At 30.8% G+C, this 23,708-nt stretch overlaps 3 protein-coding genes across 4 annotated transcripts; 2 read left to right on the top strand and 1 right to left on the bottom strand.

Moving 5' to 3' along the window:
- Positions 1-1,450: 1,450 nt before the first annotated feature.
- Positions 1,451-4,019, top strand: LOC17896444 (ubiquitin carboxyl-terminal hydrolase 2). The gene is made up of 6 exons (XM_006302478.2): positions 1,451-1,558; positions 1,684-1,725; positions 2,145-2,191; positions 2,633-2,679; positions 2,859-2,961; positions 3,045-4,019. The coding sequence occupies exons 2-6, from the start codon at positions 1,695-1,697 to the stop codon at positions 3,804-3,806; spliced, it is 990 nt and encodes a 329-aa protein (XP_006302540.1). The 5' UTR covers positions 1,451-1,558; positions 1,684-1,694; the 3' UTR covers positions 3,807-4,019.
- A 6,158-nt stretch (positions 4,020-10,177) lies between these two features.
- LOC17895912 (putative protease Do-like 3, mitochondrial) lies at positions 10,178-12,909 on the top strand. The gene is made up of 8 exons (XM_006301445.1): positions 10,178-10,571; positions 10,994-11,239; positions 11,391-11,586; positions 11,665-11,924; positions 12,003-12,130; positions 12,231-12,404; positions 12,494-12,544; positions 12,658-12,909. The coding sequence occupies exons 1-8, from the start codon at positions 10,178-10,180 to the stop codon at positions 12,907-12,909; spliced, it is 1,701 nt and encodes a 566-aa protein (XP_006301507.1).
- An 8,349-nt stretch (positions 12,910-21,258) lies between these two features.
- On the bottom strand, positions 21,259-23,218 carry LOC17894245 (LOB domain-containing protein 6). 2 transcript variants are annotated; one of them, XM_023788040.1, is made up of 3 exons: positions 23,165-23,218; positions 22,272-22,401; positions 21,259-22,018 (listed from the first exon to the last, which is right to left on the bottom strand). In XM_023788040.1, the coding sequence occupies exon 3, from the start codon at positions 21,994-21,996 to the stop codon at positions 21,394-21,396; it is 603 nt and encodes a 200-aa protein (XP_023643808.1). In that variant the 5' UTR covers positions 21,997-22,018; positions 22,272-22,401; positions 23,165-23,218; the 3' UTR covers positions 21,259-21,393. The 2 variants fall into 2 exon arrangements, with proteins under 2 accessions (XP_023643808.1, XP_006302844.1); XM_006302782.2 differs by lacking the exon at positions 23,165-23,218 and adding an exon at positions 22,812-22,970.
- Between the last annotated feature and the right edge of the window lie 490 nt (positions 23,219-23,708).

Below are 23,708 nucleotides of genomic sequence, written 5' to 3'. Positions count from 1 at the left end.
ATGTGCTACAACCATATCGTTTGTCGGAACCCACCTCTACGCTGACGGGAATGAATGGAAGCTCACTCTTACTGCCCTTTCTCTTCTGAAAAAGTCAAGCCATAAAGATCTGGGCAAAAGAAAAAATAAAAAAAAAGCTAGATCTAAAAAATCGTACACAGAGAGAGAAAAGTGAACAGTAGTAAATGGAACGATTGTCCGTTCAAGTTTCTATATCTTAATTTCATAAAAACTCGTTTTTCGTTTCCGAATTTCATTTCCGCGTATCCGTTTCCGTTTCCATGCAACGTAGCTTACAAAGCAATACGTTTTTCTATTTTGGCTACTTAACAAATAAACTCTATTTTCTATATCGTGAGTCGTGACCCAAGAAAAGATATATTATTGTATTTCTTATTGAACAATTTTATTTTATTTTATGATTTATTTGTCTTAACTTATTCAACAAATTAACTCTGTTTTTGATATCGTAACCATAGAAGAATATGACTCTCTCTCTTAACTCTCTGAAAAAACTTTTAGAGAGAGAGTGGTGGTTCTGTCGTCCGGTGTTTACCGGCTTTAATCCGTCAACCTCCAGCTACGTTAGCGGTGGTTTATGCCGTCCGGTGTTTACCGGTTTTTGTCCGACATCCCTCGTTACGATAATGGTGGGTGGTCGGCTTTTGTCTGGTGACGTTTGGCTCTTTTAGCAACGTCGGCCGGCTTCTCTTCGGCATAGATGGTTACAATAACATCTTTGGCCGCTAAGTTTTACTGCATCCTTTGGTTCTAAGGATTTCTGGTTGGTGATGGCGATTCATTCATTGATGGTCTTCGCCGACTTATCCTTTTGAGTTTCTAGTTTGTTTATATTTTCGTTTCAGATTTACAAGAATTTTATCCAGCGAATGGCGACTTTTTCGAAGAAAAGAAGAAGAAACTGAAGCATATTATCAATTTCCTTTAGCTGTTATCTTTAAGACTCTGATTGTCATCTAATCGGTGAAGAAAACATAAGATTCATCATTCGATTTTAGTATCGACGGTGACTCTTTCACCGGAATCAGTGTCGTACGGCAGAGGCTGAGGTCGGTTTCCTTTAGATTACTCATCTACCAACGTGGCTAAGTTTGTTGTACCTAGCTGACACGTGTTTGAGATGGAGACACAATGTCAACTCATCTTCGTTAGGGTTTGCTTTCGGGCTCCTCGTGGGCTTCAAACATTTCTTGTAAAATCAAAGTTGTGGGGCTTTTATTTATACTAGCCCATGTATGTTGGTTTATCCCAATAAAATCACTTATGAGAAAAAAAAAAAACCATAGAAGAATATACTTTGTATTGTATTTTTGTGTTTTCACAAATATGAAAAAGGCCAAACGAGTAAAATATTACGAATCCAAACAAACAACAAGAGTACACGACAAAACGACTATTTAAAAACAAAAAGGAAAAAAAAAAAAAAAAAAAAATCTGGCCAAGTTAAACCCTAATTCCCAAATTGGATTTTCACAAAAGCGATCTCAAGCATTCCCAAAATCTCTCCCACTTCGATTCGAGCAAGGTTTTTAAACAAGTAAGTCCATCGATTTCATCTTTCTCCTTCGAAATTTCCTACTGAGCACTAGTATCAGGCTTCTACTACTCTATTTCGTAATCGATTACGCTGCTCGTAAGTGATCGCTTCGTGGGTTTTCACAGGTAGTTTCGTCATGTCTTGGTGCACGATTGAGTCAGATCCTGGTACGTTGGTCTCTTCTTAGTGTTTATATTACTCTTTATGTGGTTTGGGTTTGTGCTTGAATCGATGCTATAGAATGCTAAATCCTTGTTTTGATGAAAAGTTGTGAAATTTATCATCCTTGTGAATGTGAGTAGATGTGGGTTTATCTGAAGGGGTCTGTGTTATGTGGGTTTGGTACTATATTGAAACATGAGAGACTTTTCTTAAGATTCTGGAGTATTATTCATGGGTTTAAGGTTATTTTAGCTGCATCTGTTGAAGAGTTCATATTCGGTTTGGATGATATTTGGGTTTAATATATCTTATTACTGTCCTTAGTCTGTTTCTATTGGTATTCTGTGGTGGAGTCTTGTTAGTCTTTCATAATGGGAACTTCATCTGTAATGCTATATTTATGTATATGTTTATGCAAGTGCAGGTGTGTTTACAGAGCTTATTCAACAAATGCAAGTCAAAGGAGTGCAGGTGAATATATTCTGGATATTGCCTCCAGTTTTGACTTTATTTTTTTGGGTAGAGAGGGATGCATAACATTGCATGATACGTGTGGTTGGAGATAGTTTTATTCAATGTGGAAACTTTATCAAGTCATGTCTGTCTCTTAAGAATGGTGATGAAATGAATGTTGAGAAAAGGGTATTGTGCTTCTTGCTGTAAGTTGCTATGTTTTAGTCTAAAGTTTAGAAATAGTTATACTGAAGCAAAAAAATCGGAACTTCTTAGTTACCTTCTTATGTAAGTGTCTGTTACTTCATGGCCTATTCAGTTCTATACTGATTTCCCTACTCGTCCCTTTTTGATGTCTAAATGCATCATTGATAGATTAAATTGGATGTTGCAACGATTTCTTGCATCAGTTTCCACCACTTGGCCATCCCTTTTGATTTTTTCTCTTTTTTCCCATAGGTTGAAGAAATGTATTCGCTGGATCTTGATTCTCTCAATAACCTCAGGTGAGTAATTGCATCCATGACTATTTATCCTCTTGTGAAGTTTCTGGACTCCTTTTTTCGCATGGAGCAGAAATAAGATTTTGAGCCAGACACCATAGTCTTTGATTTAAAATTTTCACTTTTCTGTTAACTCTATGCCTTCTTGATAAATGCATTTCAACTATGTGGCTTTCTTGTAGACCTGTATATGGTCTGATCTTTCTTTTCAAATGGCAAGCTGGGGAAAAAGATGATCGCCCAACAATCCAGGATCAAGTTTCGAACTTATTTTTCGCAAATCAGGTTCGTGTCGATAACACAGTCATAAAAATTTGATTAATAGTAGTTTCTTTTCAATTTTTGTCTCAAAATTTCAAAATTTATAGGTCATTAACAATGCGTGTGCAACCCAAGCGATTCTGGCTATCCTCTTGAACTCTCCAGAGGTTGACATCGGGCCTGAACTATCAGCGCTTAAAGAATTCAGCAAGAACTTTCCATCTGACCTTAAGGGTTTGGCTATCAATAACAGTGAGGCAATTAGGACTGCTCACAACAGTTTCGCAAGGCCTGAGCCATTCGTCCCAGAGGAACAGAAATCTGCTACAAAAGATGATGACGTATACCATTTCATAAGCTACATACCTGTGGATGGAGTCTTGTACGAGCTTGATGGACTCAAGGAAGGACCTATCAGCCTTGGTCCATGCCCAGGAGACCAAAGTGGTATTGAGTGGCTGCAAATGGTTCAACCAGTGATCCAAGAACGAATTGAGAGGTACTCACAGAGCGAGATTAGGTTCAATCTTTTGGCTGTCATTAAAAACAGGAAGGATATCTACACAGCAGAACTCAAGGATCTTCAAAGGCAAAGGGAACAGCTATTGCAGCAGGCTAATGGTATGGACAAAACTGAAGCAGAAACACTTAACCCGTTGATTGAAGAGGTGAGTATTGGGATTGAGGCTGTGAGTGATAAGATTATAATGGAGGAAGAGAAGTTCATGAAATGGAAAACAGAGAACATTAGGAGGAAGCATAACTACATTCCGTTTTTGTTCAACTTCCTCAAACTTCTCGCCGAGAAGAAACAGTTGAAACCTCTTATCGAGAAGGCCATGAAACAGAAAACAGAAAGCTCCACTTGAGAAAGTAGTAGACACTTGACTTCTCTATGTGTTGGAACTTTGTTTTTGTCTTCTCTCACCAAATCAATACACTCTCTCGTCCGTTTTAAGTCTTTTGTATTCTAATTTTTGTTTCGACAAGTAGATTCTCTAGATTTAAGTTCGGTTTTATTACGGTCTGATCCAAATTTTAGAATAAGTTTGGTTTTAAGAATGACAATGCTGCTTAACCCATCTCATTGATTGTTCCTATAAATATGAGCAGCAGGGCACACTAGATTGACAGCTTGATCGATTTTGCCAGATCTTGTAACATGGAGAAGCTGTCTCTTGAGTTCCTTGGACATCAGGATACTCTTGGTCGAGTCGGAAACTACTTGATATCTTCTTCTCTTGGACATCCTTAAGGACCTTGTCTTTTAAGTTCTTGCAAACTTCTCTGTTAAATCAATTGCTCCGAATCATTTCTTGTTCACAACAGCTCGAGAGCTTGACATTGCATCGACTTGATTCTGACCCTGTCGCTGCGGTTAAAGAGATTGGATATAGATATTAACCCCGGACTAAAGAAGATTGTGGTACCACATATCCATATCCACCATATATAACAAGTTTTGGAATAATAATTGTTCCGTCTTTAAAGGTATAATTGTGAGCTCTTACGTTTAAAGAGCAACAGTGATTTTTCCAAAATTTGAGTACCACTGTTCATGCTCCTTGCAAGATTTTGTATGTGTAAACAATGATGACTCTGTCTCTAATTAGTGTTTTAGAAGAAGATGAAAAGAAATGTGATTCTCTATCTCTTTATTTCTCTATAGTTTATATACAAAAATGAATCTCAAAGGTCAGTTATCTATCTCTTGGAAATCAAAAGTCAATATTTGGGAAAATGGAGTGTCACTCATGGTTTTGTCTTCCTAATTAATGTTTTTTTTTTACATTGAAATCAAAGTGGATTAGTAATCTCTCATGTTTTAAATAAGAAATGACAAGGCATAGTGTTATATTTTGATTGGCTAATGAAGAATGGGGTGAATGAGATAGGTTCACCCATAGGGAAGAACCCAAGAATTATTCTTTTGTTAACATACAACATTAAAATTCAGATTATTAGTGAGTACTTTTAGTGGAAATATTAAATAGTATTTTTTGAAATATATAGTTAGTATTAATATATTTGTATTAGTATTTTATATCATCCTTGTTTTTTGTGTTTTTATGAATTCTCTTTTCTTAATGAAATTGTTGGACGATCATAACATAAGTTAATTAGTTATTTTTGGTCAATAGACCTCTTTATACTTGATAAGTGATGAGTTGTTACTAATTAATAGGCCTTTCCACTAGCTCAACCAATGAAATACCTTATCATTTAAAGGAATCTTGGATATCTTGATAATGACAAGTACTTATCAATCCCATAACTTATCATTTAAACTATGTATACTTTTAGTACACTTCATATTTTTTTAATCATTTATATACAAACATCTCTCCAATTTGTATGTTTTCATGTATTTTAGGTTTTATTTAACATGTATATTTGTGAAATCACATGGTATTACAATGTTTTGTAGTTTTATAAAGTATTGTAAACAAAAGAACTAACACATGTTAATTTAACTTTTAATATTTATATATATCCTTTACACTAATTTTATAATTTATCATCTTTACTGAATTATATACAACGAATTTAAGTTAGAGAATAAATTCTAGATAAAGGAGATTCGTTGTTTCAGAAACCAGCGAGCCAGCGATGTCCATCAGTATAATGAATCCGACAAGGCGAATCGTCAAGTTGAGTTAAGTAATTTCATAACCAGCAAGTAACGACGTCAAATTTGTTTCAGGAAGCAACCAACAAAGAATTTGGTACCATGTCAATTAATATTTATTTTTAAACAGTATATCTTTTTCTTTTAGACTTAGTAAGATATCACTAGGTTTGAACCCGCGGTACACGGCGGGATTTTGATCAATATTATCTTTTTAATACTATTTTATATAATATTTCTTGTTTTATATGCTAGTTATTAATTTTGTATGTTATATTAATTGCAAATTTTATCATAGTGTTTTAGTGTAATATTTTTTCATTAAAATATTTTTACACATCATATTTTACTATATACTGTATATATTTTTATGCGTTTATTTAAAAAACGTAATTAGAGTGTGTGTATAATTCTGGAATGTGGGTTTAGTAATAGTGTTTAAGGCCGGCCTGGCTTAAAAGTATTGGTTGCAATTGTGGTTGCGGAAGTTTGCAAAAACAGACCTACAAAATTAAATATAATTTTTATTTTAAAATGTATACAAAACGAAAAACTATACTATTATGAAAATAAGTTTTTCAAATCTGATTAAAATGCAAAAAATTATATGGGAATTTCAAAAACACCCCTTTTCTAATACCACTTTGTAAAAATATCCTTCTTTCAAATTTTATCAAAAAGTCACTAAAAATTTGAAATTTATCAAAAAGACATGTATAAGAAGAATATTATACCACTTTTTAAAAATACACCTCTTTCTAATTTTATTAAAAATTCACTATAAAATTTGAAATTTATCAAAAACATATGTGTTTTTTAACAGAAAAAGAATATTTTGGTAATGACATAACCTTTATATTATGCTCACTTTAGTATCCATATAAATAAAAAATGTAATAGTTATTATGCATGTAATTTTAAATTTTTAAAAATACTTGTAAATCCTTTTTAAAAACCTTTAAAAATCCTTGTAAATTTTTAAAATCCTTTAAAAATCCTTGTAAATCCTTTTCAAACTGTTATAAACTTACAAAAACTTTTAAAAACCATTTAAAAACCTTTATAGGCTTCTAAAACCCTTTAAAAACCATTACAAATCTTTTAAAAACCATTTAAAAACTCTTGTAAATCCCTTTAAAAACCCTTTAAAAGACCCTTTAAAAAAATTTGGCGGGAAAATTTTGAAAAAATATTTTTTTTTTGCGTGAAAATTTTTGCGGATATTGTTTTGGCGGGAAAACTTTTCTCGGAAACTTTTTTGGCGGGAAAATTTTGGCAGGAAAGTTTTTGGCGGGAAATTTTTGGGGGGAAAATTTTTGGATAGAATATTCCTTCCTTTGGGAAAGAATATTCTTTCAAATAGGGGTAAAATGGCCATTAAAATATAAGAGAAAGCAAAAATGAAAATGGTAAAAAAGAGGGTATTTTTAAAAGAGGGTATCATAAAAAGGTTATTGTTATCAATTTCTCTAACCATTTTTATTAGATCCGGCTATCACTACAAGATTGAATTACATGGAGATCGAAGCTGATGTCTTGATGTTCTTACATTACAATTTTTTGCCAATTACTTGCACATCAGGCTACTCTTGGCTGACTCGGAAACTACTGATATCTTGTCTTGAAAATCCTTTAGGAGTTCTTGCAAACTCTCTTGATAAATCAATTTCTCTGATCATTTCTTGTTCACCACTTGTCGAGAGCTTGACATTTGTATCAGCATCACTATCATAAACTTAAGCCACTTGATATGACCTAGTCGCTGTGGTTAAAGAGAATTGATATAGATAATCCAGGATTAAAGAAGATTGTGGCACCACATATCCATATCCATCATATATCACAAGTTTTGGAAGAATCATTTTTTCTTTGTTGAAAGTATACCTAAAGAATAAACAGTGATTTTTCCAATGCTTGGGTTCTACTCACTGTTCATGCTCCTTGTAGATTTTGTCTGTGTAAAACAAACAAAACAAGATTAAACATAGATGCATGAGTTTCAATACAAAACGAATTTACCAAATTTTGGAAAATAGAAAAGAAAGAAGAGACTATATATATAAGATAAGAAAAAAGACAAGAGTCATGAGTCATCATTGTCCAAAAGAAAGCCTAGACGTGTATAATTGTTGGGGTGAAGAAAACACAACAAAGATACTCGTCTAAGGTGATTTTGAAGAAGATATTGAGGAATAAGACTGACTCTTTCTAGTCTCAATGGATGGACATTTATATGCAATATATCTAACTTCTCTATAGGAAATCTCAAAGGTCAGTTTTTTATATATTGGAAATCAAAAGTCCATATTTAGGAAAATGGAGTATCACTCATCGTTTTGTCTTTCCAATCAATTTGTTGTGTCTCTAAAAAACCCAAAAAATATCTGGTTTTTTTTTTTTTTTTTTTTTTTAGTGTTTAAACCTGAACTTATTTTTGAAGAAAAATACATATACTAATTAACATTTCTGATTTAAATCCCAAAAAAATAATTTTTTATTATTTCATACTCACAATCTCAAAACAAAAATATAATTCCAATTTTACCCGTACCATCTGAATTAATCTTTAAATGATATGGTGGTAACTTTTAAATGATGTGGTTATAACTTTTATTTTTATTTGTTAAGAATTATATTAATTATATTTTAACTAAAAAAATTTTTTTTTATATTTTGTTTTACTATTATTATTTTATTTATAAATAAAAAATAAAAGAAAATCTAATCAATTTATAAAAATTAAAGAAAGTAAATATAAAAGAGGTTTGTAAATAAATTTTAGAAGGTCTAATTTTTCTTTTTTGTGTCTCACTTAATTCAGTGAAGGCTACCCAAAAGTACCATGCATGCATCATGCATGAGTTTCTAGTTTCGATTACAAAGTGTTATAATGGAGAAAATGATAATATAGTTTTCACAGTCGTACGTGAGTTTCTTGAGAATTAGATCTGTACGTGGTCAAACAGTTCTCATAGCTTTAAAAACTATATGTATGGTGGAATATAATCATGTAATTAAAAATTATATGTTGCACCACGTACGTAAGGATAGACTTAGAAAACGAGATGGTTGTTGTCTTGTTGATGCAGTGCAACCGTAATTATAATCCTTGATGGGCTTGGTCTCGTGTGTTACTTGCCCATCAAGCTATTTTCTATTTTGGTGTTTACTTATTATTCTTTTGATTAGGATTTAGTTTAACTTTATTTTTATTTTTATTTTCTTTATTATCAAGATATTCTTATTGACGTTTAGGATTAAGGCTAGGTTTTGTTTAAGCTTATCTACTTCTCTATAAATAGAGAGCAAGACTCCATTGTAAAGAGCTTAGTTTTGAAATTTATAAAAGAAAAAAAAAAACTAAAAGAGGTAGTTTTAACTACTCAAAAGCTTTGTCCTTGTCGATAGAACCGATCTCGACCTTACCAAACTCCATCTTCACGCTTTTCACCTCACGTCTCCACCATAAAAAAGAGAGCATCATCTCACTACTCTTCTCTTGTTTTGTTTCATTACAAATCCAACAAAGCTTCAACTTGTGGTCATCGACTATGAAAATGCTAAAGAAGCTACTTCTTTGATCTTAAATTATCAGAAAATCCCGTTAAACATCTCAGAGACCAACAGAGTGAACAGGTTCATCCACCAATGAGGTCAGTTGATAAATCATGACTTGTTACTAAATCATTAGGAATGGTTACTAGCTCTAAGAAATTGGGAACTTCATTATGTGAGGCTTAAAGGGAAATCTTGATTGTGAAAATGAGATTGTGTTACTTTATTGCGAAAAATAACTGATTACACCATTGTGCATCAAAAGAAGGTTGCACAATTCTATTAATAAATATTGATTTCATTAAAGCACAATATAGTTCTATCGATTTACTAAATAGTACACTGTAATGTTTCTTTTGGAAGATGATAATCATTTTATAGGTTTAAAAGCATAGTCTTTCTATTTATTTCTTTATATTGCAACTTGGTTACTAATGTGATTTACTAGAAGTTATCAGTCGTGGTTCACTTTTAGACTACCCAATTTATTGGAGTAGAAATGAGAATCTAGACTAAACTAAATCCAAAGGAAATTACTGAATATGAAAATTTTTAAAGTTTTTTAAAAAGGTTTTCATTAGATAATTTATTTTTACATTTTACACTACATTAGATGGGTACTCTTTTACATTAAGGACGTTTATTCGTTTCATTAACTTGTAAAATTATTAAAAAAAATCATCGTAAATTTTGACATAAAAACGTATGGATTTTGAAATAAAATGGTTAATTTTACCTACGGATTTCATTCAAACTATTTTTCACTTTCAAATCTACTTAAAATGTATGGTAGAGGATTTTAAAATTCAATAACAAATCATTATATTGAATAATAAACTATGAACATTACATTAACTTAATATATGTACAATATACATATATATACGGAAAAAAGTTAAAAAAGTAAAAAAGAAAACATCCTCTTTAGATGAAAACATCCTTTATATCTAGTTTCCCTTTATTTTGGTAACCTAACATATATTAGCATCTTATATACTATATATATAACCTATACTCGTAACGCTCAAAACCATCAACTCTAGCTAAACTGCTCTAATGTCGTTGTTCCGTTGTGTACGTTCCTTGTCCCTATTTCGCAGATGCTCGAGCGCTCATACAGTTCCTGGTTTCCTTCTTGTCCATCACGGCAATGAAGCACCAAAGAGAGATGTTTTTTGCAGTCCATCTTCTAATTTTCGCTTATTTTCTTCTGATGCTGCACCATCATTGAATAAGTCGGTGCTGACGAACTTATCGGTCTTTAGGAGATTTCAAGATTGGAAGATTAAGTGTTTTCCAGGGAAAGAAGTGGATGTTGCCAAAAAGACTACTACTACTACTACCATTGATTTGGCCTTCAACGCGGTTGTGAAAGTGTATACTGTCTATAGCAAGCCAAGAATTTTTCAACCTTGGCAGATTAGTATGGAGAGGGAATGCACTGGCTCTGGTACGTATCGATAATTTTATTCATATTCACATTAATTTATGAGAAGTATTCTCAAATAGCACGAAAATATGTTTTATGGATAATTATAGCACATACTTCATAAATTTCTAAAAATAACACTAATTGAAAAATTATATATAGTATTTTGAATTGTTTTTTAGAATTGTTTTTTAGGTTTGGGTTGACTATTTTACATTCAATGTATAGTATTTAGGGGTAGGGATTATTGTTTAGAGTTTATGATTTAATTTTGACATATGTGCTAATTTTGGAAAATAGGATAGTGTAATAAGTTCGGAAGAAACATTTAAATTAGTGCTATTTTTGAAAATTGTCTTATATGTATTTGTTAGATAAGTCTAGCATGAATCTTTATTGGAAATTTTGGTTTGGCTTACGTACTTAGCTTGGAATGGCTGTAGGATTTGTAATATCAGGAAAGAAGATCCTTACGAATGCTCATGTAGTGGCTAATCATACATCCGTGAAAGTCCGAAAACATGGCTCACCTACAAAGTACAAAGCAAAAGTTCTAGCAATTGGTCACGAATGTGATTTGGCTATATTGGAAATCAATAACGAAGAGTTTTGGGAGGGTCTTACCGCTTTAGAGCTTGGTGACATACCCGACCAAATGGATAATGTGGCTGTTGTTGGCTATCCAAAAGGTATTTAGTTTTCTTAAAGACAAGTAAGTTGTTATGTTTTGTCTATCATACAAAGCTTATAGCATATTTTATGAATGGTTTTGACCTATGTGGTATAATACTTGTAATTTACAAATGGTTATATAGTTATGTACGTGTTAAATTAATGTAGGTGGTGACAGTATCTCGGTTACAAAAGGTGTTGTGTCTAGAGTTGAACTGAGAAAATACAGTCACAGTTCGACCGAGCTGATGAAAATACAAATAGATGCAGCTATCAACTCTGGAAACAGTGGTGGTCCGGTGATAATGGGAAACAAAGTCGCGGGTGTAGCATTTGAAAGCTGTTGGCTGTCTGATAATATAGGGTTAGTACTTAAAAATCATAGAATCTTGAGTTACACATGATTACAAAACTAGCTTATATATGTTTTCATATTTTGCAGCTATATAATTCCAACTCCAGTCATAAGGCATTTTCTAAATGGTGTTGAAGAAAGTGGTCAACATGTTAGTTTCTGCTCAATGAGTTTATCATATCAAACTATGGAGCATGCTCAAACCCGCGACTACTTGAAGATGGCCAAGGGAATGACAGGGATTCTCGTAAACCGAATAAACCCGCTTTCGGATGCTTGCAAATACCTGAAAAATTGTGATGTTATTCTTGCAATTGATGGTGTTCCTATAGGAAACGATAGCACAGGTAATATATTAGGTACTTATACATATAATTATTTTCATTTGTATCCAATATTTACTAAATTTCTCCATGTGTATACAGTTCCTTTTCGTAAACAGGAACGGGTAAGTTTCAAGCATTTGGTTTCTATGAAGAAATCATGTGATACAGCGTTATTTAAAGTCTTAAGAGAAGGCAAAGAACATGAGTTCAATATAAGTCTAAAACCCGTAAGTCCTCGTTCGCTTTTCGAATAAGATCACACATAATATGTAATGTGGCTGGATTGTACAATTTTATAACGGTTTGATATATATATATTGTGTGTAGGTGCAACCACTAGTTCCAGTGAATCTATTTGAAAAGCCTCCAAGTTATTATATATATGGGGGTCTTGTCTTTGTACCGCTAACTCAACCATACATTGATAACTCTTATGTTTCCGAATGTGCTTTAGAAAAGATGCCTAGAAAAGCCGATGAACAAATCGTTATAATTTCTCAGGTTAAGTGTTTTTTACTTTCTTTCTTCGCATTCATTATATTTTTATATGCACTTGATCATATCGAGAGCTTAAGGTTTTGTTTGTACAGATTTTAGAAGATGATATCACCTCAGGACTCAGTATGGTTGAAGATTTACAGGTAATGTATATATACATAACTTATGCATATAGAGAATCTTATAGTTTCACACTCTAGAGTTAGTTACTTTGAAAATGTACTTTGCCTTGAATACATTTTTGTGGTGGAAATAGGTAAAGAAGGTGAATGGAGTGCAAGTAGATAATTTGAAGCACTTGTTTCACCTTATAGAGGAATGTTGCACTGAGTATTTGAAGTTCGAGTTGGAAAAAGATATGTTTTTCGCGCTTAATCATAAATCCGCGAAGAAAGCTACTTCTAAGATCTTGAAAAACCTCAAGATTCCGTCGGCCATGTCTGATGACCTTGAGCTTAAACAGGTGAATAAGCACGGCAAAGTTAAACGGAAGAGCAAGAAACATTGAGTTAGCTTGATCCTAGCAAGGATTTTGATAAGTTGAAAAATTAGTTACTTAACTAAGTTTGATTTTAGTTGTTTGGTTTTCTTGTTTTTTCTTTTCTAAAACTTAGACAATGCTTACTAGCTAGCTCTAAGAGATTGGGAACATCATTATGTGATGTGAGGCTTAATAAAAGCGAGATCTTGATTGTGAAATGAGATCACCTAACTTAATTGCAAAAATTTTGCTTACACCAATTTGCATCAAAAGAAGATTTAATTTCACAATTCTTATACTAAATCTTGATTGCAGAATTTGAACTGTTTACTTATCAATATTTTGACAAACTTGACAGTGATTACGATAAATTATACTTCATATTATTTTTGGAAGACAAAGTTGCAAAAAAAAAAAAAACGATTTAGATGATTTGATTGTAGTAAATCCTTACTCAAATCATTAAAATAGCCAACAAATATATTATCTTGTTTACCTCTAATTCTATATACTCAAATACAAAACAAATCTTTTTGCCACTGAGAGAACCCCCAATAATTACTATTACCACAGTAATGTGAAATATTAAGAAAACAAATAAACTGAGATATTAAGATCGAAGGTCCTTAGACATGGCCGATGGTAACGTTTTAAATCTTAGAAGTAACGTTTCTTGCATCGTTTTGGTTAAAGGTTAATTAAAGCAAACTCACCCTCTAAGTCTAGCCTCAAATCTTGGGTGCAACATTCTTCTATGAGGTTACATAGATGTTTCAGATTCTCTACTTGCACTCCGTTCACTCTGTTCACCTGTTTTAACCACAAATACAAAAGTCGTGACATGTTACCATCAATACTACAAACATGATTAATTTACCTTTAAGTCTTCTAAATTGGCGTATCCTACACTAATGTCAGCTTCTAACACCTGCTCCAAAAGTAAACAATGTATACTATATTACTCGCTCCATTTTAGAATAGATGATTTTACGCAAATGCACACAGATTAAGAAATTTTTATATATATATTTTCAAATAAAAATATCGTTTAGTACCAGAAACGAAACACAATTCAACAAATGAAAAATAATCTATAGAATATAAATTGTTAAAACCAATAAAAATCTGATTAATTTTGCATAAATTTGTGAGAAAATCATTTATTTTTGAATGAAAAAATAAGGCCAACAGGTTATCTACTAAGGAACGGAAGGCGTAACAAATAACATTTTTAACTTATTTTCATTTTTCTTTTGTTCTAACTTCTAAAAGGTAACTAGTCCGAGTGATAACTGTTAATGAAATTAACTGTTTCTCTTATGCTTATATTAAGATTAGCCTTACATCATATTTTGAAGGAATATATAATCATGCATGAAGAATATAGTTTGAATATATAGAATTTTTTTTTTTACTTGCAATTTCTTTTTCTATTCTAGCTAATACCAATTCAAAAGACTTATATACTTACTGGTTTTGGAGAGGAAGTGATAAAAGGCTTGGGAAAGCCCAAATTTTGAGTGTTTTAACTCTTTGCTTCATTGAGTTCTCTTTAAACAAACTTTTATATTTTAAATTTCTAATCAAATGTCGTACGTTAACCTTAACTTAACCTTCTTGTTTACACACATGATCAAATGTAATCACGTAGAAAGATAACTAAGTGAAAAATTTCATCATGAAAATTTGGTACCGTTTATTGCCTATTAAATTTATTTAAAAAAATTTATAATAACATGCCCACTATAAATCATGATGCCTTGTAAATAAGTTGAAACTATGATTTAATCTGCGTTCTACTACATGATAATATTTTAAAAACACATTACTGTAACTGAATCAATGTAATTCAACAAAACCCTATTAACAAAATACTAAAATGATGCTTTATATTTACTGTAACACTGAGAATAATATTTAAAATTTATATTAATCTTGATCCACACCTGTCTTGCTATATATACATCATCCCATGATACTTTAAATTTTTATAAATTTAAATATTCATAATACATTAATGTTTTAATAAGTTTAAATATTCATAATTTATAAAATTTTAAAAGTCTAAAATCTGGTCTAATTAAACAGTTTGACTACTTTTAAATTTGGATGTTTGTTAAGTAAAAAATTCCTTCTCATTTAAATTTGGATACAGTTTGATCTTATTTATAGTATGACACTGAATCATTTTCAACAATGTCAAACATTATAAACTCGTGAAATTGAAATGCTTATCATTTTAAGTCTAATTGTTATGATCCAACCATCAATATAAGGAGGTATTGTGTGAATACAAATTTTATAGTCTATGTGATTAGTAAGTAAATGATAAGAACACTAATAATTTGATTTTGTCGTAAAGCAAGAACCATCGTAATCAAAACTCCCATCATCCATTCGTATAGTCGGATTAAACGATCTCGTTTTACCAATTGAACTTCGTATATATATAATGACAAAAAAAAAAAAAAAAAAACTTCGTATATATATACATTAACTAATTTTCATTCTTACAAACATAACTGATATAGTAAACTAGGTTATAAACAAAATGTTAGTTTATAGTCCAAATGAGCACTTAATGATGTTTAACCAGGGGTGGGCATTCGGTTTAAGTTCGGGTTTGGTTCGGATTTAGTTTGGTTTGGTTTATTCGGTTCTACTAAAACATTAACCATACTCAACCAAAGTTAGTTTGGTTTGGTTTTGTGTTCAGTTTGATTCGGTTTGGTTTGGTTTTAGTTTGGTTCGGTTTTATTTTGTTAAAAAAAATAAATTTAAGTAATCAACAAATTGTAAACTCAATAATTCAAGTAAAACAATATTTAAAATCAAATGCCTAGCAATATTAGAAAATAAAAATGAAATTTTGAAAGAATGTTGGATTACATATTTAGTTGTTTACAATATTATTAATAATATTATTAATTAGTTAATTAACACATTGGGTTTTTGGTTAAAACCGAACCGAACCATTTGGGTTGAGAAGAAACACAACCAAATGGTTTGAGTGCAAAATTGGGTCTGGTCTGGGTCAGTTGAAGCTCGGTTGGTTCGGTTTGGTTAGGTTTGGTTCGGTTTAAATGCCCACCCCTATTAATTAACATTGTTAACTTAATTAAGCTTAAACACAAATGTATTATCTTCAGATATCAACAAAAGGAACTAAAATTGAATGTACATTGCGTCAGCGGTACAATTACATTACAAATCAGAAGATAGAGAGAGAGAGAGTAAAAACAGTGACGAAGCATTTAAGACAAAGAGCATCATTGCAAAAGTACGTCATCATTGTCTTTTTATTTATATATATATATATATTTGTTTTAAAATAAAATTATAAAAAACAAGAAATAAAAATAAAATTTTTGACTACGTCTTTCAAATCAGTAGCATCTGATAATTCTGTGCGCTGATGTGATATGAGCGAAAAGCAAAGCAGCTTCTCTCTGCTGTGTTCTTTCTTCATTATTGATCTCTCTCCTTATTAACTTTTTTATTTTTATTTTTATTTTTGTGTCTAAATATTAAATATTTACTTTATTTTAATTAACTTATTTTTAATTAACTTATTTACTTTTAATTTAGTGCTACAAGCCTACAACTCTCATTTCTTTGCAAAATAACAATCTACATATTTTTTCTTGTCATATTTTAAGCTTAAATCAATACAAAAATTGATGAGGAACAAAAAACAAATCAAACTATAAAAAAATGCAAATTTTGGTTTACGTTAATATCGATTCGTCGCAAAATGTTAAACGATTTTGTTTACTAAATTTTTTGATGGTTTAAAACTATTACAACAGTATTTATTTATAATTACAATATGTAGTATTGCTTTAAGACAATAATATGTGCAAAATTCAAAGAAAATAAACAAAATTCATTATTTTTGCTCTAGAAAAATTGAGAAGATCGATGGAGAAATAAAAGCAAGCGAAGGTAATAAATGAGAGATGATGATCACTCCATCTCAAATGACATATCCTTAGCCATCTGTCACACACGAATTATATAAATTTTGAATACTCCTAAATAAGCAATGAAAAATATTAAAAAATGTGTTTATATTTTTGTAAAAAAGGATTTAAAATAATAAATGGAATAGGCTCAAATCTCAACTACCACTATTCATTTGCCTTTTTGTCGCTATTTTTGTCCTTTTCTATTTCGTCTCTTTGAGCTTTCTTCTTTTTGGGAAACCCTTCTTGCTTAACAGTCTCATCCCCTCTCTTAACTATTTTAGAGCTTTTGCATTTATTTTACTACTCCCTCTCTTTCTCAACACTCTTCTCAACACTAACTCATTCATTGCTTCGCACTCGTGTAATATACTTTAATTTACCAACGCCCACAAATCACACCAAGATTTTCTCAACTACTTACTTTTGCCATAGTTATAAAGTGATGAAACCAAGGAGGGCTTGTTCGGTTATCAATTTAGTTGTATCATATTCTCCAACAAAAAAATGTCATGAAGTATATTAAGTTATGAATGTCATGAAGTATATTAAGTTATGAATGTATTTTTTGGAATACATGAACCATGCAATACCAAAACAATATAACCAGTGGAGTTATAAAATTGTGTTTCATCAGGGTTTTTTTATGTGAATAAACTTCTTGTGCATTAAGAGATTGTAGTTATGTTACAACAGAAATGAGTTGAAATTATAACTAGTACATGACTCACTGATTATGGACTAATTAGCAACATAATTTTTAACATTTGGCCAATAAATTTTGCAGCAGAACCTAATAATATACTATGTGATGGGCAAGTCTTTATCGCTGATTTTAACAGAAATTTTAATTCCAATTCCAAAATCATTTGAAAAAATCATGAGTCACAAAGACTTGCCTTGTGTGCTGTTTTGAGTCCTAAACCCAAGCATATATGCAGCATGAACTATATATATGAAGGTTGTTCAAAAAAAAAAAAAAACTATATATATGAATAAACACTATCAATTGTTTATTGGAAAGTACTGCACCCAATTTTGTATTATTCGAAATTTTAACAAATAATGGTATATACGAAACATGCCCCATGGATGAACATTGTCTCTCATATTATGTGGGGGTCGCTTTGTTTGTGACAGAGATATTGAAGGAAAAAAAAACAGCTTTTAAGATAATATATTAAAAAGCAAACAGTTTGTAATGAATTGAGAAGATCACAAAAGAAGGTTTTGGATGGATTCATGAAATAAAAAAATTTCCGAAGAACTTGTGTACCTATTTCTGCCATCACACTATTAGATAAGTACACTTCTCACACCTTTTCCCTGTTTTTATACACTAACTTAGCTTTCATTAACATCATTCCATAATTCATTTTAATATTTGTTTTTAAAAAAAAATTATTGTGTTTCAGACTTTTAATCCAATATTTTATAAAAAAAACATTTGTTGTGTATTAATGAGCTACAATTATGTAATAGAAGTATATTAACAAAGAGTAACGTGTATATCTTGGTATGTTTTCTTTATTAAACATCATATAGTTTAGTATGATGATCTAATTAGAATCTTCACATGTTTAAAATTTTTAATCTATTTATTGGGGTCAAATTTTAGTATGTATATTGTTTTAAGCAAATAGGGTAAATAAAAAGAAAAAACATATTTTCTAAAAGTACTAAAGATTATAAACAAAGGATGGTATGAAAGGATCAAACTCAAAAGGTTTTGAACTTTTTCACGAGTGGCAGCATAGATTCTCCAATGAGGAGTCAAAGGCTTACAAGGTTTGTTTATTCTATATTAGCCAAATGATGATAACCTCTAGTACGATTCGTTTCATCCACATTGTTATTTATGGTTCTCTTGAGTCTCTCTTTATACTTCATTTTATAGACTATACATTGACCATGTTGTCTAGTGAAGGATAGCTAGCAATACATGCCTCCAAGGACTGACATTTCATACGACCCACGAGGAAATTAATAGTGCTAAGTACCGATCCCTTTGGAGAACCAATTAGCAAAAGACTAAATTTGTGTATAGTACCTATGAATTAATGCTTCATCTATTTGTGTATAGTACGACTACATTGGCTAATGAGAGAAAGCCTAAATAACATGTGATTTTTTTCATGATAATTGTAGAGTCAATTCGATACCTTTAGAGTTGGTTTAAAGTACTAGTAGATTAAAGAATTATTTTAATGGTTATCATCATTTATATTAGTATATTACATAGAATCTGACTTAATATATATAAGGGAATCATTTTCCTAAAACGTGAATATGAATGATAAAATATGGTGGAATCAACATGAACAAGTAGTAATATCATAAATTACCAATGTATATTTTAATAATAAAAATGATTTACATATAATATTTCATTAGAGAGAGATGTTATATGTAGAATTACCATTTTTTAATGAAAATTTATAATTATAACCTCATTCTAGTTAGAAATAAATAGTTTAAATACACTATTAACAAAAACTAATACTCTCTCTATTTAAAAAAAGAATGTCATTTTGACACATTTCATAAAAATTAAGAAATACTTGAATTATACATGTTTGTCCCTATTTAATAAGTCATTAATAATTTAAATTCCATAAAAGTTTAAGGTAAAGTAGAAAATTAGTTTTAAAAGTACATTAGAAATCTAAAATGACATTTTTTGTGAAACAATAATTATTCTCTAAAAAGTGATATTTTTTGTGAAACAAAGAAAGTATGTAATTATTTTATTAACTTATGTCAATGGAGTTGCTTTGGTAAACCTTTTTGGCAATTGAAAAAAGTAAGCTTAATTGTAATATAATCATGGTGTAATAAAGTAAAAAAAAAAAAAAAATATTAGATGATGCAACCGTGCGGGCGACAGGTGCAAGGTTGAACAAACCAAATTGACAAATCCTTTAATTTTTAACTTTAGGGTTTCTTCAAAAGTACTCTGAAAATTTGGGGGATTTTGGTCAACACTGGGAATTGTGTCGATACTTGTCATTAATTATTTTTAATTAATGATGTGAATAGAATAAAATCAATATTAAAAATTGTAAGAAAAAAAACTATGAGAGATACTATAATCATCATTTTTATTATGTATCTTAAATGCAATTGACTAGTTGACAAAAATAATGCAATTGACTAGTTGACAAAAATAATGCAATTGACTAGATACAGTTGCTGCATTGTTATACGTAAAAAGAGAAAAATTAAAAATTAAAAGAAATTAACTAAACAACGTTTCCTTCATTTATAAGCAACCAGAGAAAAAGAAAGAAACTATCTTTAATTTTAATTTTGTTTAATTTCAATTATTAATAAAAAGATTTTACAAATTATCTCGTTGGCTTACTAATTCTTTACATACTTTTTCATTTGTATAAAATAATTATCTTTTTCACAAATATAGTAATTAACTTAACAGAATCAATTTGTATAAAGAACTTTGTTTACATTCGTGACATAATGCGATTCGGTGTGGATTTTTCGTGCCAAAAAAAAATTAATTTACAAAATAAACGTACAAAAAAATAATTTTGAAGCATACACTTTTTGTTTATTTTTTCTTCTGTAAAACTTAGTTAACCTTATTTTTAAGAATACACCAACAAAAGTTAAAGATTTTACAAAAGGTGTAGTTCAGTATAAAAAAATCATAAGTAGATGAACATAGTATTTTTGTTAAAAATTCTCCCAACAAATGTATATTTGTGAAATTGGTGAAAGGTTAGAATTTATCAATTTACTTTTGTGAATCTTATACTTGAAAAAAAACCAGTTGTATTATATTGTAGACTTGTAGTAGCATAATTGAGTTTTTGCATATTACTATATCCAAATAGTTTTAAGAAAGAAAAAAAACAAACTACAAACATAGTTGATGTGACAATTAGTATTTACAACAACAATAAATAGAAGAAGAAGACTTAATTAGAGATAGCAAAAGCCTAGAAAGAGTCTAGTAAGATGTTTCATGTTCATGTTTTGTATTCCGTTAAGCTCCTTCCTACATCAAATCTTATCCTTGACGGTGACAGTGTTCCAAATCAATCCTCTCTTCTTACAAATATCATTTATATACAACATATTTCATGTTTTTATTACTTTTCCAATCCTTATTTAAATTAGAAATTTTTTTTAAAAAAAAATCATTATCAATTCTCTAACCAACATTTATTAAAAATCACCTCAATATCAACTTGAATTAGGTATATATATATTTCTTGCTTGAAATACATACGAAGATATTAGTAAAATTGGCATATTTAGAATTGATGTAATCTATAATGAACTATGTGATATAAAATCAAGAGAAAATAAAATTTTGAAAGAAATACAAAAGTGACTATCATCATTATATATCTAAGTGATAATAATAATAACAATAATAAAAACTGAGATTAATGTCATCAAGAGATACCATAAGTTTAAAATATTTTGGTTTTTTTTCGCACATCAAATATATTTTTAATTTTAGTTTTCATCATCATCACCAAGAGATCAACGATGATGAACAACCAAAACCCTAAAATTCTCAAGAAGGATCAACAGTACGACGACCATCATCTCCGGCGGCGGCTCTAGGCTGCTGAAACTGAGTGATCTGTCCAATGGCCAAAATCCCACCGTCGTAGTTGTTACCGGCCGGTACATCTAAGCCACCAAACATTTGTTCTCTAGGAAAAAACTGATGGTGGTGATAATGGTCTCTCACGGCGGCTGTGGCTGTTCCATCAGCTGTTCCGGCGAGTAAGTTAATACCTAAACTCTGATGAGTGGCGGCGAGGATGCCAAGGCTTTGGTACTTAGAAAGCTCTGACTTAGCACAGCTTAGATCTATCTGAAGCTGACGAAGTTGATGTTGAAGGAGAGAGATGACTCCAACGCAGCCGTAGACAGGGTCACGGAGACGCATGTCAGCTTCATAAGCCAAAGAGTTCACTGCGTCTTCACGTTGTGAAGGGTGAAGCTCGTTAAGGAGCTTAGTGACGTTGCTTGCTCCAAACACTTTGTGAACGTTTGCGAATTTTTGTGGTTGGTCCGGTGGGAAGTAGGGCGCAAATACACATTCTGGCTGACATTTTCGCCGGAGGAATTTGCAAGCGGCGCATGGTGAGTTTGTTGATGAAGACGCCATTAAAAAATGGTGTTTTCAGTTCCTATACAAAGCCGCCATTGAAATTGAGAGAAAGAATTAAATTAGGGTTTTTGAATTTAGATTTTTTTTTGGAGGTAGAACCGTAGAAGAAGATATAAAAAGATATTATGAAATCAAAGTTTTTGAAATGATGTGATTTTGTAGATTTTTTTTTTCTGTTTTTTTAATGAAAAGTTAGTGAGTAAACTAAAGGAAAGAAATATAAATTAGTGAAGTTGTTTGAAATCTTTAAAATAAGGAAAAGTTTATTTTACCTGCGACAAGAAAATTAAAGAAGTCTTCTCTTTGAAGATATGGTTTCTGTTTTCTCTCTGAAGGGGGAAATAAAAGAAGATCCTCTCTGCTTTCTTCTTTAAGTTGCTATTTGGGGTTGCATATAAAAAGCTGTAAAATAAGAAGCAACTTTGCAATTAGTAGTATTAAAGATATTTGGTGAGCTAGTTCTATATATATATATGTACATACACTATACACAACACATGGACTGATTAAACCTTCTTGTCAAACTGTTGAAAGCAAATAGAGGAAAAAGAAAGAGTAACATGAAGGTGCTTTTTATATAAAGTCAAACATAAAGGTATGCATGAAGATATATATAATATATGCTTATGGAAGATATATAAAAATTCAGACCTAGAGATATGTGTAGCTTAGCTATATGATATAGAGAGAGGAACTTTGTAGCTATATGATTGCTAGCTAGTCAAATTTTGGTAACTATACCTATAAAGAGTCTAGAGACACAACCTGAGAAATTAAAAGTTAAAGAAGAGAGAAAGAAATTGAATTTGCACCGTATAGTTTGGAAATGCGTAAGGATGGATTAAACGAAATATAAGGAATAAAACTGATGGGATCAATGGTGTTCTTTGTGTTTGGTTATAGGTAGGTATGATGAGAGAGGGGTAAGGAAGAAGAAGAAGAAGAAGAGAGAAGAGAAGAGAAGGAAGAAGATGTAATAAATTACTAAAAAGCAAAAGATTGGATCTCGTGAAGAAGAGACTTTTGGGTTTTGAGGCTCTCGATGGGCAAAAAGCTTTATATAATTAGTATTTTAGAAAATGAGCTCATAAATATGATAAGACTAGTACTAATTAATGTTATATTTTAAATTTATCTACCTTAAGAGTTTAATATGAACATATACCTTCAATAGTAATAGGATTTGGTGGTACTAGCTAGAAGGAATTGATTTCCATGTGAAGAAGTTGAGAGTTCCTAAGGAGAAGAAGAAGGGATCTTGGGATGAACCCTTGGACCCTAGCATAGACCTCTCTCTCTCTCTCTCTAATAACAATAGTATCAATAAATGTAATAAAATTTTCAAAATATTATGAATAAGAAATTAAATGTGAAAAGGAGAGATGGGAAATGAGAGATGGGGTCTGACTCTGACTGTCCTGATGGATCTTGGGATGAAGAATTTTGCTCTTTTTATTCTTATTCTTTTTGTCTAGGGATTTACATACAGTAACAAAAAAAACCATTTTGTTATTAGTAACCATTCTTTATTATATTACATACTCTCTAGTAATACGCATTTAAACATTACAATATGGTTGACAAAAAGAAAAATACAAAAGTTTGATAATGAAGTTACCTTTTCTTGTGGTCAAACCCAATTTTTCATGTTTTTCTTTATACAAAAAAAGAACACAAGAATCTACTGCCACCTTCTTCTCTCTTTCTCT

This window comes from Capsella rubella, unplaced genomic scaffold, assembly GCF_000375325.1.
Source record: "Capsella rubella cultivar Monte Gargano unplaced genomic scaffold, Caprub1_0 scaffold_2, whole genome shotgun sequence".
Classification (NCBI taxonomy): domain Eukaryota; kingdom Viridiplantae; phylum Streptophyta; class Magnoliopsida; order Brassicales; family Brassicaceae; genus Capsella; species Capsella rubella.
This window is presented reverse-complemented; position numbering and strand designations above follow the sequence as displayed.

What these genes read in the sequence shown, in the direction of transcription:
- LOC17894245 (XM_023788040.1), bottom strand. Translation starts at nt 21,996, where the DNA reads ATGGCGTCTTCATCAACAAACTCACCATGCGCCGCTTGCAAATTCCTC.
- LOC17896444 (XM_006302478.2), top strand. Translation starts at nt 1,695, where the DNA reads ATGTCTTGGTGCACGATTGAGTCAGATCCTG. An exon ending in CACGATTGAGTCAGATCCTG is followed by an intron (nt 1,726 to 2,144) that starts GTACGTTGGTCT and finishes ATGCAAGTGCAG; the next exon opens with GTGTGTTTACAGAGCTTATT. An exon ending in GATTCTCTCAATAACCTCAG is followed by an intron (nt 2,680 to 2,858) that starts GTGAGTAATTGC and finishes GCTTTCTTGTAG; the next exon opens with ACCTGTATATGGTCTGATCT.
- LOC17895912 (XM_006301445.1), top strand. Translation starts at nt 10,178, where the DNA reads ATGTCGTTGTTCCGTTGTGTACGTTCCTTGTCCCTATTTCGCAGATGC. An exon ending in GAGGGAATGCACTGGCTCTG is followed by an intron (nt 10,572 to 10,993) that starts GTACGTATCGAT and finishes GAATGGCTGTAG; the next exon opens with GATTTGTAATATCAGGAAAG. An exon ending in AAATCGTTATAATTTCTCAG is followed by an intron (nt 12,405 to 12,493) that starts GTTAAGTGTTTT and finishes TTGTTTGTACAG; the next exon opens with ATTTTAGAAGATGATATCAC.